Source organism: Mobula hypostoma, chromosome 19, assembly GCF_963921235.1.
Source record: "Mobula hypostoma chromosome 19, sMobHyp1.1, whole genome shotgun sequence".
Taxonomy (NCBI): Eukaryota; Metazoa; Chordata; class Chondrichthyes; order Myliobatiformes; family Myliobatidae; genus Mobula; species Mobula hypostoma.
Window position 1 is genome coordinate 45,009,707 of NC_086115.1, and position 16,822 is coordinate 45,026,528.

The 16,822-nt window shown below is 35.7% G+C and overlaps 1 protein-coding gene across 6 annotated transcripts in view; it reads left to right on the plus strand.

The window, feature by feature from the left end:
• The window catches only part of ebf3a (EBF transcription factor 3a), a 122,165-nt gene extending 106,641 nt beyond the window's left edge, over positions 1-15,524 (plus strand). For 3 of the 6 annotated variants that reach the window (XM_063071800.1, XM_063071799.1, XM_063071801.1), the window contains 5 exons: positions 3,700-3,765; positions 6,258-6,435; positions 10,104-10,292; positions 10,697-10,894; positions 12,586-15,524. In XM_063071800.1, coding sequence (XP_062927870.1) covers positions 3,700-3,765; positions 6,258-6,435; positions 10,104-10,292; positions 10,697-10,894; positions 12,586-12,617 — 663 coding nt within the window. In that variant the 3' untranslated portion in view covers positions 12,618-15,524. The remainder of the gene's footprint in view (positions 1-3,699; positions 3,766-6,257; positions 6,436-10,103; positions 10,293-10,696; positions 10,895-12,585) is intronic. The other 3 variants (XM_063071802.1, XM_063071803.1, XM_063071804.1) reach the window with 2 other exon arrangements.
• The last annotated feature ends 1,298 nt before the right edge of the window (positions 15,525-16,822 follow it).

Below are 16,822 nucleotides of genomic sequence, written 5' to 3' on the forward strand. Positions count from 1 at the left end.
ATAAATAGCAAGACCATTTTTTTGGGGGGGAAAGTGTGTTTTGACTTTCCAGCAGTTCAATATAAGGCTCATAGCAATGGGTTGTAGCATCCGTCATTGCTATAAAAATTCAAGTATTTGACTTCTATGTTCCTTAAAATTTTGTAATGGTAACGTTAGGGGAAAAAAAAGTTAGATTTTTCATCTCTTGTTAACTTAGCTGCATTTGTTAATTGAAGATAATTTGAATGCTTTAAACATTGGTGTTTTTGCGTCACATGTCCTGTTTTAGGATTTTACAAAATGCCGTGTCACTGATAATAGACAAAGGAATAAAGTATTCTTCTTTGGAGTATAAAGCATGAAGCAAGATTTAGCATGTGCATTTTTTTACAGGCTTAGAACATGACAGGCCAGTTAGCGTACACCCACAAGTGCTGCATTACTTAGCTCTTTTAATTCAGGTGAAGCAGTATTGTTCAGGCTTCACACAAAACGATCACTGGATAAGATGAAATCTAGCAGTTTCAATAAACAACATAAATATTTGATTTTGTTCTAATGGACCCAAATGTGGAGTTCAGCGGCATGTAAATTAAACTGCCAAGCGATTCATCATTGTTAAGCCAGCCGTCTGAGGTTGGTTTGCCAGGGTCATAGCAGCTTCCAAGTAAAATAGCAATTGGCCCCAACGTATATTTTAAATCAAACAAGAACGGGAATAAAAAAAATCGCCATAGAGCATTACAAACAGTGTAAAATAACAGAAATAAAAGATGTAACTCTAAGAATGCAAATAGTATATCTCACTAAAGCTGAGCAGTGGAGAGAGCTCCTTCCACCATGACTTCACCCTGGAGTTGATAATATTACCACAGTATTGATTTTTTTTCAGCAATTTTTTTGAAGATCCGTAATGCACGTGGTCTGACGGATAATTGTACTGCGACAGAAAGCCAATACTTTCTGCATGTATTGCTTTGGACATACACTAATAATGTTGCTATAGTGACAAGAAGTTGGGCTGAATTGAAGTTTACCTCCTAATTTTAGACAACATCAAAAACGAGCTGACTGACCCTATGGGAGTGGCACAAATAGGCAAATGTTATACACAAATCCAATGAAAACAAAGCAATAAGAAAAGGCATTCAAGTGCTAAAAACAAAGATTGAAAGGTAAAGCTTTTAAGTGAACAGAGACAGAAGAATTCTCATTCTTCTTAAGGCTTGTTTTAAGATTGCATAATTTAGCTCTACAATATATAATATTTTAACAAGCAGAAGATAGAAAAATAAATTATGTATTCTAGTCTGCCTTGACAAATTATATTTAATCTAAAGTGAGTAAGCAAAGGATGGTTTTTCCAGCATAATTAATTGCACGCATTTCATCTTTTCCCCCTATTTCTAGCGGCAAACACAAGTCTATTATGTTTTCCTTTGTCTAATATACAAAAATTTATTTGGAATGCATCCATGTTGAGCAATTACCCAAGCATTAAAATTCATCTTCGTTCCTTGCGTTTTTGAAGTAGCTACATCTAATGGTTCTACTCTCTTCATTGTATTCATAACCCGAGGCAAGAACTAACAGAATAATTGCTTTACAGTTTTATAATGACATTAGCACCTGCAGCAACATCACCTTGGTTACCTTTTCTAACTGTGATGATATATGCTATTCTAGGTGATCGGGCATGTGAATAATCATGTATATTCGAACTGTTTCAGACCAGAGTACAAGTATGAATACTGGCAATAATAAAATTGTACACTCATTGTGAAACAACTGCTGAAATCATCTGAGGTTTAATAGTTTCCATTTAACTTGAAGTCTGTTATGTCCTATTGAAAAGCAGCCAATTACACTTATGGCTAAGGTTTAGAAATTTCCATTGAAATGCTTTCAGCCACCATTCCCCACTAATCGTATTCACAGCATGAGGCTGTGTACATCAGCTAGGCATACTGTTGCAAAACAAACTTGTTCAGAATATCCTTGACTGATTGGGTTCCACTTTTTGTCTCTCTGTAATATTACTAGACCACCTCTCAAGAGCAGTGCTGGAAGTAGAGTTCATTAGTTAAGATACTATCCAGTAATAGGCAGATTAGTGATGAGAGCTCACATCATTTCCTAAACTAGCCTTATGTTCCAGTTGCAAAGTAGCATATGGACAAGTAGGTGTAGGATATTTTCTGGGAATGAAAAATAGCTGGTAAATGCACCCATCTTAATTGCTTTAATCGTTGCTTAAAATTGAAAAGCATGTAAAAATCTTGCAATATGATAGGAGAGATTATGAGTAATTATTAACACCTCTGAAAAACACTTTATCTTGCTCAGAGAGAGCTGCTCTTGCTGATGAAACCTGATTAAGACAGCTGTGCCTTCCATTGATTGTACCTGCTTCATGACAAGTATAATTCTTTATTTGTATGCAAACTAGATGCATGCAACATCAAGCATAGACACCAATTTCAGAGGTAAATGCCCATTGTACGAGCCATCCAACCGGTAACTTTCTATATTAAATGCTGTTCCGATAAACGTATGGCATGCGCAAGAAGTGATGCCTACAGTGATTAATCTTGATAAATAAAGGATGGGTCCGTTCTTTGAGATGAAAGACACTTTGAGCCATGGTTAGTGCTACAAACACACATATTTTCCTTTGAAATGCTAGTTTAAATTTGATGGTAGAAGGCACTCACCGTATTATTTTTGGCTGCAAACAGCTGAAGTCTATTTACATGAAAAGGTTAAAAGAATGCATTAATTTTAACCTTTTGCAAACTATTGCAAAGTATCAGCACCAGAGACAGCTCCTGCGCTACTTCACAGGAGGTCAATTTTTGTCTTTTCTCTGCTGATGTGAGCCTTTAATTAGAAAACCCATCATTTGGTCATGGCAGTGTGTTTTTCAAAGAACAGCAAATTTGTAAAATTGTACATGGCATGTTTTCTTCATTAATAGAGTTAAATTGTGAATTAGTCCATGCAACTGTAAAACTAAAAAGAGGAATTCAGACAGGGATAAGACAAAATTCAGTTCATCCATACCCTCAGGCATAAGTACTCTACAATCTCTGGATGTGAAGTCATTTATGAAGTCCTTTACAACATGCAGTCAAAGAGGTTAATTGAAAAATTTCTTAATGTCATTATGAAAGAACTAGATTAACCTAAGTTAATTCACTTCATTGTTCAGAATAAAGAGGAATAAGCATTGAACCCTCTTGCAAATTTGGGGCATGAATTAGGGGTGAGATGGTGTCTTTGAAGACACAGCCAGTTTAATTAAGATATGGAAAATTGCTCATTGTTCTTCGCTACTAAAGTCCGAGGAATTAGCAGCCAGAAGTGGTGCCTGTACCTTTCATATCTACCATGTGTTTGTTTGTTAAATACCCACAAGGCTACATCATTAAAACTCAGGCTTACCTTTCTTTAATTCAGCATCTTAGCTAGAGACTAAAGCATGTATTAAGAGGTAGTCTTATGGAGATCTGTGTTCACAAAATAGCTACATTAATGAATTTGAACAGCTTTATTTACAGTTCTTGATTTGAAGTCGTTTTCCTGATTTTGTGTGCGTGTGTGTGTGTGTGTGTGTTTGCCTATGTATCTTTCCATTGGACTTGCAGAGACAAATTCAAACTGTTGATGTATTATGCATTCACTGACTGATTTTATTCAATATTTAACTCACTGCAGGAAGTATTACTGAAGAGAGCAGCTGATTTAGTAGAGGCCCTATATGGAATGCCACACAACAACCAGGTATGTTAAGAATAACTAACGTGTAGCAAACGAATGAATAATTCAGCATGTTATATTAAATAATATAACTAAACACTTATTACAAAACATATAACATCAAAGTGAAGCTTTAATAGTTTATTAACAGTATCTGATATCTTGATACGATACATATGAAAAATGTACCATAAGAGATGGGTGGAAGCCTGATCTTGTTTTTATAAATGTATATGGAGTTGATTGTGCAAAATTACACCCCAAAGCAAAACTAGAAAATAAATGGAACCCACAGTTTACTATTCAGCGCTGGCTGAAGGGATATGGCAGCACACAAGTGCTACAATTACTCTGTTAACAGCTGGGTGATATGGAGGTCAAGCAGTAATGGTCCAGACCCTCTGCCTGGAGATAGTGCCCTGACTTTCATCATGCCTTTTTGCATTAACAAGACGACTAAGATTAGCCTACCTTACGAGCCCAGGAAATCCTGGACTCCAGCAGCATGTCCTAAGTGTCTGGAAAAGCCTCGACTGGTGCTCCTGAAATACTACCTGACAATTGCCAATGCTCTTCCGCACAGTCCCCTTCACTGCAGTCTACAACTCTAAACACAAACTTGGCTGGTTATACAAAGCTGTGAGCATTTTTAAATATCTCAAAGCTACTGACATTCCAAGACATTCTAATACTTTTAAAGGTGAATGGAATAGCTGAAGGAAATTAAACAGTTATGAAAATTGTAATAAAATAATAAATCATTTCAAAAATATTAAACTAAGCCAAACTGATTAAAAATAATCTTCCTTTCCTTTCATTTCATTTGCTGCAGTCCGGGGAACCCCACTGAAATCAATAGGGTCGAGGATCCTGTGTCAGGTCTAACCTAGAGCGGGATCCAACAGCTGATTCCCCAGCGTAAATTGAACTCAGTTGCTGGACTCCATGGAGAGCAAATTGTCAGTTTTGGCGTTTTAAATCTGTCGTTAAGCCTACACTTCCCTACGCACGTGTGGAATTCTTGGACTTGATTTTGTTTACCAGCAAAATCCAGCTCAAGGAAATATCACCATGCATGTTATATATTGTATATTGAAATCTTGCAGCTTGCTTGTTATTGAAATAAAGTCTTGTTTTTACATTGCCTTCTTTGTTCCTGTCAGGACATTCTGAACAGTACATCTGAAGTGAAGTGAAGCTATAATGTAAAAAAATGCAATAGCCACATTGCCATAGCAGGTTCTGACCAATAGCAATGTTATGACCACCGCATTATCTCTTTTTTGATTAATGCTGACTGAGGCTATATGGACCAAAAAATAAGACATTCTAACTTTTTGAAAAAATATCTTGGAAATTTTATGTCCGAATGACAGAGCAGGTCATTAGGATACTGGCATTTCCAACTGTGCAACCCTTGGTACTGCACTATGTTCAGATTACTAGAATGAGCGTTGAAACTCAGTCTCATAAGCAAAAAAAACAACAGGAATTCTGCAGATGCTGGAAATTCAAGCAACATACATCAAAGTTGCTGATGAACGCAGCAGGCCAAGCAGCATCTATAGGAAGAGGCGCAGTCGACGTTTCAGGCCGAGACCCGACTCATAAGCAAAAGTACTTTCACCTAAAAATCCAAGAACAAACTTCCACAGTAGTGGTTGTTTGAGGGACTTTCCCCCCCCAAATTGTTTAATCGATAAAGGAAATAACAAGTATTCATTATTTATCTGTAAATGAAAGTTGAACTTATCCACATAAAGAGAGAGAGAGATCCTCCTACCTATTTCGTATTATTCAACTATGTTGTATTATGGATGTGACATGTAAATTTATTATTTATGCAAGAGGTAATTTTTATTTGTATTTAATAGGTGATAGCAATTATTTTGGAAGTAAATCTGTTTATTGAAAAATTCAAAGTAAGAATATAGTTTTGTGTTAGATCAAACTGTAATAATCTTGATTTGACACATGACATAGAAGTCTTGTTTCCAAATAATCTTGATAGTTAAATAGTTGCATGATTAGGCTATTAGTTAATATTCTGAGGTCTTTATACAGTAAAGTTTGAGTGTGGATTTGCACTTTTAACTTGGAATTTATTGCCTATTGTTGTGAAATGTTGAAAATATAAATTCTTCAGGCTGCAAGCTTTGGCAAAGAAGAGGATTTTACTGTAATTTATATTGTTTTATATTTTGAACATCAGCTGCTGGACAGCTTGATGTAATACCTTGCTTTCAGGGCAAAGCTAAACCATTCATTTGTTTCTCGCAGCAAGTTCTTTTTGTCAAGATGACTCACATTTAGAGATTAGTTGTGAGTCCATTCTGAAAGGAAATCTCTACGACAGCAGTGAAATACATTCATAATAAACCTTCAGAAAGATGCCGTGAGATGAGCCATAAATATACAACGTCTTTATCTCTGAAATCTAAGTTGCATAATGTTTCCTTTTATATTTGGAGTAAGTCACTTTTATGTGTATGTGCAATATTCTATCTAATTTCCAGGAGATAATTCTCAAACGTGCAGCTGATATTGCTGAAGCTCTGTACAGTGTGCCACGTAATCACAACCAGCTTCCTACTCTCGGCAACACCCCAGCTCACAGTGGTATGATGGGAGTTAATTCTTTCAGCAGCCAACTAGCAGTCAATGTGTCAGAGTCATCACAGGGTAATGACCAAGGTATGTTGGTGTTCTGGAGATAAGTTCCTACAGCAACCGTTTCACCTCAGTGTCAACAAGTCCTGCCTTGCATTAACTTTAGACACTTTGGTAATATTTCATAGTCCTTTTAACTAATTGATCTCTTTGCCTGTCGTTTAACAGTCCAACTGTAAAACATCCTCAACCCCTGTTACTTTGGCTTGGCAGTGAATTACTCTCCCTGCATAAAGTGCCTAAATCAGGTACCATGCTATTGTTTCAAATAGTTACACATCTGCTGTGTTGGAAAATGAGAAACAATCAGCCATTATGCATAAACTTGAAATGTGTTTGACAGTGTAAATTTATGAATGAACTGCAAGATAAAGAGTAGCAAACAAAATAAAGAAACCTACAGACTTAAAACCCTGCTAGTTCACAAATCGTAATATCTTGCATGGGTTATCAGTGGTTCCTCATGATACACACTCAGCACCTACTCAGCGATTCAGAAACAGCTTCTTCTCTGCCAAATGATTTCTAAGTTAATGCTGAACCCATGAACAATACCTCACTACTTTTTTTTGCAATACTTAACCATTTAATATATATACTTACTGTAGCTGTCAGTTTTTTTCTCTTTATTTATTTATCATGTGCTGCTGCCGTAAAGTTAACAATCTCACGACATATGTCAGTGATTTTAAATCTGATTCTGATAGGAATAAATTCCCTATTAATTTAAGTTTAATGCTTTATATATAGTCTCTTGAACAATTTTTTTTTGAATGACCTTTAGTGCCAAATTAAACACAAATTTGTGGGATAACTTAATGTTCCACATGAAGTATAAGCTCATTTTTATCCTTCCTGAGGACTCTGTGAGCATCATCTCCAATGCATTAAGTACGTTTATATATTTTATGGATGTGTTTGTACTGTCATATGAACACACTGAGCTGGAATTAAAGTTCTAGTAATTGCTCAAAGAATGGCTGGGAATGATCTGTGAATGTGGTAATCACAACCTTGGTAGCTACTCAGTAAATTAGTGTTGCTCTTTAGCATCAACTCCTCTACAGAACTGAAAAATCTACCTGGGACTGTCCTGCCAGAGGAAAGTGAGTCAGTTTATTTTAGCTGACTTACAATCAAGATGTTTAATGGAACCTAACTAATAACTGTGTGATAATATTTTCCTATTCTGCAGTGATTATTTTGGCCAGCAGTAATAATCTGATTTATTTTGCCATACAAATCTCAAAAGTTTAAGAGGAAATGAAAGTTACCTTGAATTTCAAACTGATCAAAACAAACTATACTAGTAATAACACTAACAGTATTACTACTGCAAATTGAGAAGAACCCGTTCATGAAAGGGACCATTCGGCAATAATATTGTTAATCAGTTGTGATGATTTAATTTTACTTGGTCAGATTGCTACGTATCACCTAAAGCTTAAGTTAATTGCTCATTTGTTTTAGTTATGTTAGAATATTAACAGTGTGTTTTTAATAGTTTTCATTTTCACCCATTTACATTTTGTGGTGGACATCAATAAGGATGTTTCATGCTTCAGGTATAGGATGTCATGAAGAATAAACAGTTAATCAAAGCAAGCTTACCTATTAATAATCTGCATTGATAACTAAAAAATAGTAATCAGTATGTATAATGTTAACTAAATGTTTTGTATTATTTGTTGCAAAATAACATACTTAAGCGAGACATGCTTGAGGTGGAATTTTAAAGGTTATGTGAATGTAATAAAGCTCCTTGTTGCTGGATGTGCCATTTTGAGAAACTTCAAATACTAAAAGTTCATTCTTCTTACTGCTTCAGATGGTGACTCAGGATTGTTGATAGTTACTAGTATAACTGAATGTGAGAGTGGCTGACAGCATATGATTGAAAAACTCTTTTATATGCCCTATCATTGAGTGAAAGGGAAATGTGCTGCTTATCAGGTAGCCACTGCACACCAGAAAGCAGCAGCCAATCAACTTGATATTTTAATACAGCATTTATTGTAGTTCCTCAAAAGAAGAAAAGTGACTTGCATTTAAACAGAGCTATTCATAGCCTTGGGATGTCCCAAAACTCTTTACGGCGATGATGTACTTTTGAAGTACAGCCACTGTTCAAATGTAGAAAACACAGCAGCTAATTTAAACACAGCAAGCTTCCTCAAAAAAAAAACACTGTGTAACTGTGTAATGACCTGTTGGTCTGTTTTAGTGATGTTGATTGAGGGATAAGTATTGCCCAGCACACCAGATAGCTCGACTAATATAAAGCCATTGGTTTTTTCTTACCTCCACCTGAGAGAACATTCTAGGCCCTGGGTTAACGTTTATATGAAAGTAGGAGCATATTATAGTATAGCATTCTCACAGTATTGAATTATTCATAAGAAGAGAAGTTCTTGTGTAGCCACTCAAACTTGCTGAACCATTCAACAAGGTTGTGACTGATCTGATCAATGTTCTTGACACCTCTACCCTACCTGACATCCATAACCCACAATTCCCCATTCCAGTCTTGAATATGCACAATAATTCAATATCTACTGCTATTTGGAGTATAATATTTCAAAGATTTACTTCTCCCTGAGAGAAGAAATTCTTTTCTTTTTCTGTCTTAAATGGGAAACTTATTATGAGGCTATGCCTCTTAGTTCTGGAATCCCCCACCAGCATAAGCATCCAACCAACGAGATTTTTCAGAACCTTAAGTGTTTCAAGTAGATCATCCCTCCTCTTAAATGACACAAAACATTACATCCAATCTGTTTCATTTTCCAAATAAAAAAACTGCCAAATAAAAAAACCCAGGAGTGCATCTGCACTGAAATGCCTGTGTGCTGGAGGAACTCAGTGAGTTGGGTAGTATCTGGTGGGGAAAGGAGCCGTTATCATTTTGGTTTGAGACCTTGCATCAAGACTAATGCAGGGTATTGCCCCAAAGTGCGGACACTTCCTTCCCTCACTCATGCTCCTCGATCCATCCAGTTCCTCCAGCCGATTGTCTGTTGCTCTGATTCCAGTATCTACAGCAGGGCTTCTCAGCCTGGGGTCCACAGCCCCCTCGGTTAATGGTAGGGGTCCATGATATGAAAAAGCATGTGAGCCCCAGTTCTACAGTCTCTTGTGTCTCTGCTTTTCGAACTTGAATTCACAAACTTCTGACTCTGAGGCAAGAATGGGAAATGTTTCTAAATGCAACTTTATCGAAACTAACTGTGGAGGTATCACATTAGGACATGCAGGCTTAGAAGTTCACCACCAATTTGTTAGTGCTGAATATTCTATATAGTAGTGACAGTGAATTATACTTCATCTCCAGAATTCTTTCCGTTGACTTTAATAGAATAAGTATTGGTAGTGGTGTAGAATGTATTGATGCTACCACATAGTGAACCTAGCACTAGCATTGAATGATGAATTTCCAGTCAGCTAGCTCGGAATATTTTTCACCAAAATATCTGATTTTAAGACTAAAGGCACATTAGCCATTTTTTAGCAATCAATTGTACTACTGAGTCTCTGGGAGCAGTTCTTGCAGCTAAATTACCTTCAAGAACAAAATTAATCTTTCAACAGATTTCCTTTAACTTTTGGCAAAGCATGATAATATTTAGAAAATCAGTGCAAAGATTTCTGAAAGAGCCTTTCAAGTATTACAATGTAAACTTTTGCTTTTATAGTAGGGTACAGCCGCAACACAAGTAGTGTTTCCCCGCGTGGCTACGTTCCCAGCAGCACCCCTCAGCAGTCCAATTATAACACAGTCAGCAACAGCATGAATGGATATGGTAATGCAGCAATGACCAACCTGGGGGTACCAGGCTCTCCTGGATTTCTGAACGGTTCATCAGCCAACTCTCCCTATGGCAGTAAGTGTCTGCTTTACTAGTACAATATAAGCAGCGGCTCCATGTGCAGTTTTATCTTGAATAAATGCTTGCATTATTTTTTTTTGTGAGTTATCAGCTGCTGGATAAAAGGAGGGGTGACTCTGGAGGCTGGACATAAATAACTAATAAATTCAGACTTCAATGAGCATTAGGTATCTGGGTTCCAAGCCAAAACTGATCGAAAGTACATTTGCTATGTATATATATGACAAACAGTCCATCAGAGAAGAGTTTGCCTATTATCCAGAGAGTGGCCTAGCTGGGACATTTTATTTCTAAATTTTTGTAATATATCTAAAATTGTTTTAAAGGCCTCCTCTACTACGCCTTGTGTACAGTGCAAACCGAAGTCTCAGCCTGATTTTTTTTTTGCTTTGTTGCAGTAGTGCCGTCAAGCCCTACCATGGCAGCCTCTTCGGTCACCCTCCCTTCAAACTGTAGCAGTACACACGGCATTTTCTCATTCTCACCTGCCAATGTCATCTCTGCAGTGAAACAAAAGAGTGCATTTGCTCCTGTTGTCAGGCCTCAAGCCTCTCCTCCACCATCTTGCACCAGTGCAAATGGAAATGGACTTCAAGGTGAGCTAGTATCCTTCATTTCCTGATCCACCTTCAGGCATGCTCATCCCATACAATAATACACATTAAAATTCACACATCTTTCCCACAGCGGAAACCAAAAACAAATATATTGCAATTGTATAGTTTGCACTGGCTAATCAATTACCTAATTAAGCCAGTAATGCACAAAACAAGTTGAAGCCGGACCGTGGCCAGATGCACTTTGTTTTGTAATCAGAGTGTGTGCTTCTATAGTGCTTGTCAGCGTTTCAGCTTTCTCTGTTTCATCTTTAAGCATGCGATGGAGCTTTATTGAAATGCTTTGGTGTTCCTGACACTATATTTGTACCCTTTAGGAAAGATTTGGAAATAATATAATTTGGAGAATTTCACAGCATTCATTGCGGCTTTGATTTTACTTCGTGCGTTTACACGGTAGACGAGAGCAATGCTTCAAAATGCTATTAGACGTGACCTCAAAGTCCTGCGCAGACTAGAAGCTGCAGTTTATCCAGAAGATAAAATAACTTCTGTATCAGTAATACTTTATCTGTAGGTTAATTTGATATTATTCCAGATTTGCAATTTGCCTTCCGTGTGTCCAGTTTTGATGTTTAAGTAATTAAGTCAAGTTTGAGTAGAATCTTATTATAACAACTACTTTTGAATATCTGAAATGCCATTCAGAAAAAAAGTACTGTATAAATACATAGATCAGATTATGAATGTATGTAAATTCAATATAATTTCCTTTCAAATGATTTGCTCATGGTCTTTGTTTCGAATTTCTAAAGTAACCCAGAAATATTATTTCAACGTTTCAGTAAAATAAAGACAATTTTTATTGGAAAATATAGAATAATTTAAAAATTCATGAATATTTACAGCCCCATAAACACCATTTAAACTGTTGTTGACTTGTTCACTGAGTGTCTGACTTTTATACCTCATCATGTCAACTAAATATGAAGTATGTAATACTCTTGGTTATGAATGCATATTCTATGAATGGTCTTGGTCGTCTGTGACATAGATTGTTTGTAGGCGAAGAGCAAAGGTAGAAATTGAACAATTCAGAGTAGTTAAGAAATGTAAATGCTATGTGTTTAGTATATAATGGTTTGAGGTACTGGAGACTTTTGATCTTAAACAGCCGTTGGCTTAGAAACACAGTTGTTATGATAAAATGCAATTAACAGAAAGCAAAAATTGAGGTCCCCAGCTAAAGTCAAAGTGCTGCAAGAAAAGAGGCAAGGTTGCTAAGATTTCAATTTAAGGAACCTGAGAAGTGTCTGGTCCTTGACTACTGAGTGAGTTGGTCCTGTCTGACGTTACCAGAACTGACCATGTTGTTTCTCACCTGTCAGCAGAGGAAATCTCCAGGGAGTCTGGACCACTGTATGCCATTAACAAAACGCTAAGAGAAATATCACACATGTGGTAGGCAGTATGCTGTTCACCTAAAATGTCAGATTGTTCCTCTTTTAAAAGTGAAGTCTTTGTAGGCTGTCTTGTTAAAAAGCACATTTCAGATTTTTTAGCCTGGACCTGCATGAGCCATACTAAACAGCTGCAGACAAGAATGCTCAGTCCAATCCAATAACTTGTTCCTACAGCTAGCATTTTGGAGTTTAATTATATTATATAAGAGCTAATATCATTTATACGCAAACGATTTGCCAATAGTATTTCATTTTCTTCTGTTTTAGGTATGTCTGGGCTTGTAGTCCCTCCAATGTAAGACCACATTTGTTTACCTAGAGCAACACCAAGAGTCTGAGGATGAACTTCAGGGGATGTTCATTACATCTGAAGATGCTGTTGGAAAATTATGAGCAACATTGAAAACAAAAATGACCAGATCCTTCTACTGTTAAGAACAAAATAAAAACATTATTATTGAATTTACTCAAACCATTAGGAAATGATCTGCAAGCAACCTAATTCTTCATGAACAATTTCATTTTATTAACAGAACTTCCTCATATTTTCACATTTCTCTATCTTGAAGAAACAAAAAAAAGCAATGCCTATTTTGTATAAAGTTTCAGATGACGTCTTGGCTATGTCTAGTTCTTGCTATGTGTTGGGAGAAACGTTGTGGACGCACCATTTTGATTATCATGAAACACGGTTGAAATATTCCTCAAGCAGAACATTTTTCAGTACTATATTTAGGTTCACAATGGTTGTGTATCTCTATAATGTGAAATAATTTTTCTGGGGTGGGTGAGGAAGGGGCCAAGGAGGTATAAGCCATTGAACTGGAAGGAGAAGATTAAATGTATGATTTAAGACATGGGGACCTACGGAGGGCTAGGGGAAAGTTATCATGCTTAAATTCATCTTAAAAAATCCTGAAATTTGTAACTTATTGTAGTTAGAAATTGTAACTTTGATATTGCAAAAATTCTTCTCTTGCCTTCAACAAGCACACTGACAGAGATACAAAAGCTACTGTCTGTTGGTAAAGACTATACTTCCACTGCTAGAGCTTCCTGTTAAACAAGTGTGATCTGCAATGTTTTTTCAACTTTTGCTAGCACTGTATACTATTGCATTCTTAGGCTACTGTGAAGTCTATGTTCCTTGTACCAGAAAGTTGTCCTTTGACTTCTAGATCCTTCTCCCTAATGTGTTTTGTATGTGGTTATAAAATATTGTAGAATTTTGTGATTTTGCCAAAGTTGTAGCTAAATATTTATACACTTGTCTTGAATTTTTCAGATCCACTTAATATTAAGGAGAGAGGTTTTATTCCTTATGAAGTCTGTAAGGAGTAAAATAAGTCCTAGTCTTCATTGCTACACTTTCTTTCACATAAACACAGTCACTGAACAATTTTTTGTAACATACCAATATAAATATTGTATTTATCTTTGAAATTTTGTATATTGCTTTCCTTCATTTTATTTGATCTTGTATGTATTTGTTTGTCACGGCCAGGTATTGTGATGCCTAAGGAGCATTAAGCCAAGAACATTTGCCTACATCTATTTCATTTTATGAGATTGCTTTGTCCATATGTTTCATTTTTACTAGCGGAATCTGTTGATTTGTTCAGACCTTTCGTCCATTTTTTTTATTTGAGAAAAATCAAATTCATTGTTTATTTTTATATAATTTTTAAGTTATCTGAACAAATAATTTTGAATAAAATTGTTGTTGTATAGTCAAAAGGAATTGTTTGTGCCACATGGCTGTAATAAATAATAGTAGAAAGCGTGCATGTGCAGCAGCCACAGGAGGATGACCCAATTTGTGGTTGTAAATTATTTAGAATGTAATATTCATTTTTAGCTGCCACCCATGGATTTGCCACATAGTAAAAAAATGTATTTACTGGAAAAAAAAATTTGGAGGCCTAAAGTCAAAATGGAAACTTCAGTTCATCTGGTAAACTGATGTTTGATTAAAAGATTGATAACAATTAAATACAGAAAGACTTCTCTGATGCCTTAACATTGGAGTTCTTGACAGTAACTTTGGTGCCACTCTGTCATTGGTTTACACCACAATTGATAATCATCACTGCAGCTGTCAAGGATGATCTATGGTGTAAAAAGCACAAACTTTGTACGAACACTTACTCTAATCCCCCGCAAGCCTCCACTCTGTTGTACCGGGCAAGTCCTCAGAATGGAAGTATCGTACTGCAGTGTCTGGAAGTGGAAATTTCTTTCCCAATATTTCATGCCTGACAATGCCCAAGCCTGTTTGCAAAGGCAGAAAATAGGGACATCACTTGACCATTTTTGTGCCTTTGCATAGCACTGTGTGATTTGCTAAAGCTGCATGCAAAATATTTTGCAAACTGCAGCAGCTTTGGAGGTTGAGTCGCAATGGGGAACATATATTGTCATTCTGGGCAAAATGCACATTTAGTAACAGTTATTTTGTTTAACTCAAAAGTTAAAAGAATCGTATCACATGTGCTGAATGTGCAACACATTTACTCTGTGATAGCTTCATACATCATATTTACATGGAAACATCTCAGATTTTTCTCATATCTGAGAATCTTGTTCCAAAAGGAAGTCATGTACATGTGGAAAAAAAATTGCAAGATTCATCATTACTGCAGTATGGTTTTGTGTTTTAGATTAATTAGTCAATGCACTCATTGCTTCCTTGTCTTCAATCTTAAAGCTTCACTACATGGTAGAAATAACTGTTAAGAAAATTACAGTAAGATTGTTTTATCTGTACATTTTTCAGATATTTAACTGTATAAAAAACTGTTCATTTTACACGATATTTAATTAAAGTATTTCTTGTCTGTGAAGTACTTTTTCAGTAATTTAATATGAGGTCTCAGAATATGTGTTGAAAGATGTGCTTATATAAATATAAGGAAGACCAGCAAAACAGTTGAGGTCATTTTCTAATTATGATTTTTAAAAATATTTTTTCCTTCAAAATGGTTAAATTTCTGCATGTCTCCATGAGCCTTGAGTGTTTTATTTTTTAACAGTACTATTGCTCTGTGCACCTTTTACATGCTTCAGACACAGCTTTAATCTCAATTTTATTTAAATTTCAAAATACAAGTTTCTGTATTCAAGTGCAAATATATTTAGGATATAGATTTGACCTACAGAAGGGACTTTTTGTGATCTCAAAAGCTTGTCTTGTACCTAAAGAAAAATCCAAGTTAGTTCTAATAAAGTTATCAAATAATTACCAAAGTGTGAAGACTATGTTTAGACAGTTTGACATGAAGTTTGGGGCATTTTTAAATGCACATAATAATAGGAGTTAGAAATTAAATGCGAAAAGGCTTATTTACAGCTATTAAACCCATCTTCTCACTGTGAAATGGACATTTTTTTTTTAAACAACGGTCTGTTGCCCTCTGGCCTATTTTTGTTGTTTTTCAATGATTAATCTGAAAGTGACATCTTCAATGGGGAATTAATTTACTGGTGTAAACTGAAAACTCCAGAAAAAAGATACACCACCATTCCCTTCGAATACTCAGGACTCTGGCCCTTGTCTTACATATTTTGGTTCTGGAATGGTTGAGGTTTAGCAGTCATAATGTCATTTGGTGCTACAATATTAAGACTGTTAAACCAATAAATAGTAAATTATCCGTATACTAGTAATGAGCAAATTAAACATTTTATGTGTGCTCAGCAATGCCAACATGGAATACTTTGTCAAGTGTGGTGAAGCAAAAGCTGTTTCCTCTTTACGTAATGGGAAAACTGTAATAAAATATATATCAGGCAAATGTCAAAATATTTCATTTGTCAGATCCATCTTGATGCGAACTTTTATAATATCATCCTTTAGATATATTCTTTTTCAGATCAGCTACATTTACATTTCTTTACTTCTCAACATATATCAGAAGATGTGTTTTGACATGTTTTGGCTTTATAGTCTGCTAAAGTATACAGTGTAAATTAGTACTGGCACATGTTGCTCCTTAATTGGTTTTCTCAGGAATAAATATGCATAACTTATTTTAGTAGCTAGTGCATTTGGCTAATGACATACATACACTTTTGTATAAAGATGCATATTTCGATTAGCAATACATTTATTTGGACACAGAAATGCTTTGCAAGTAACTTGCACAATGACAGAAAGAGAACAAAATTTTCAGGGGTTAGCAGAAGTCAACCTTTGCGGGGTAATATAACTCCAATCTCCTATCCAAGAACAAAAGAGTGTGTTTATGCATCTGCCACTTACAGTAAAGCAGCCTTTTAAAGTTACCAACCTTTTAAAGATTATTCAAAGCACTTGAAATGGGCTTCAATCTAATGCCTCATTTCATTGCATTAAACAGCCTATTTAATAAAGAATCAATATATTCAAAGGGCAAGGTTATCTTTTGTCTATAAGGGGTGGCATCAGTTTGAACCCTTTATAGTTCAAATGCTGAAAAAGGCATCATGAAATCTATACTCATCAACTAGGTCAACTAGAGCAATA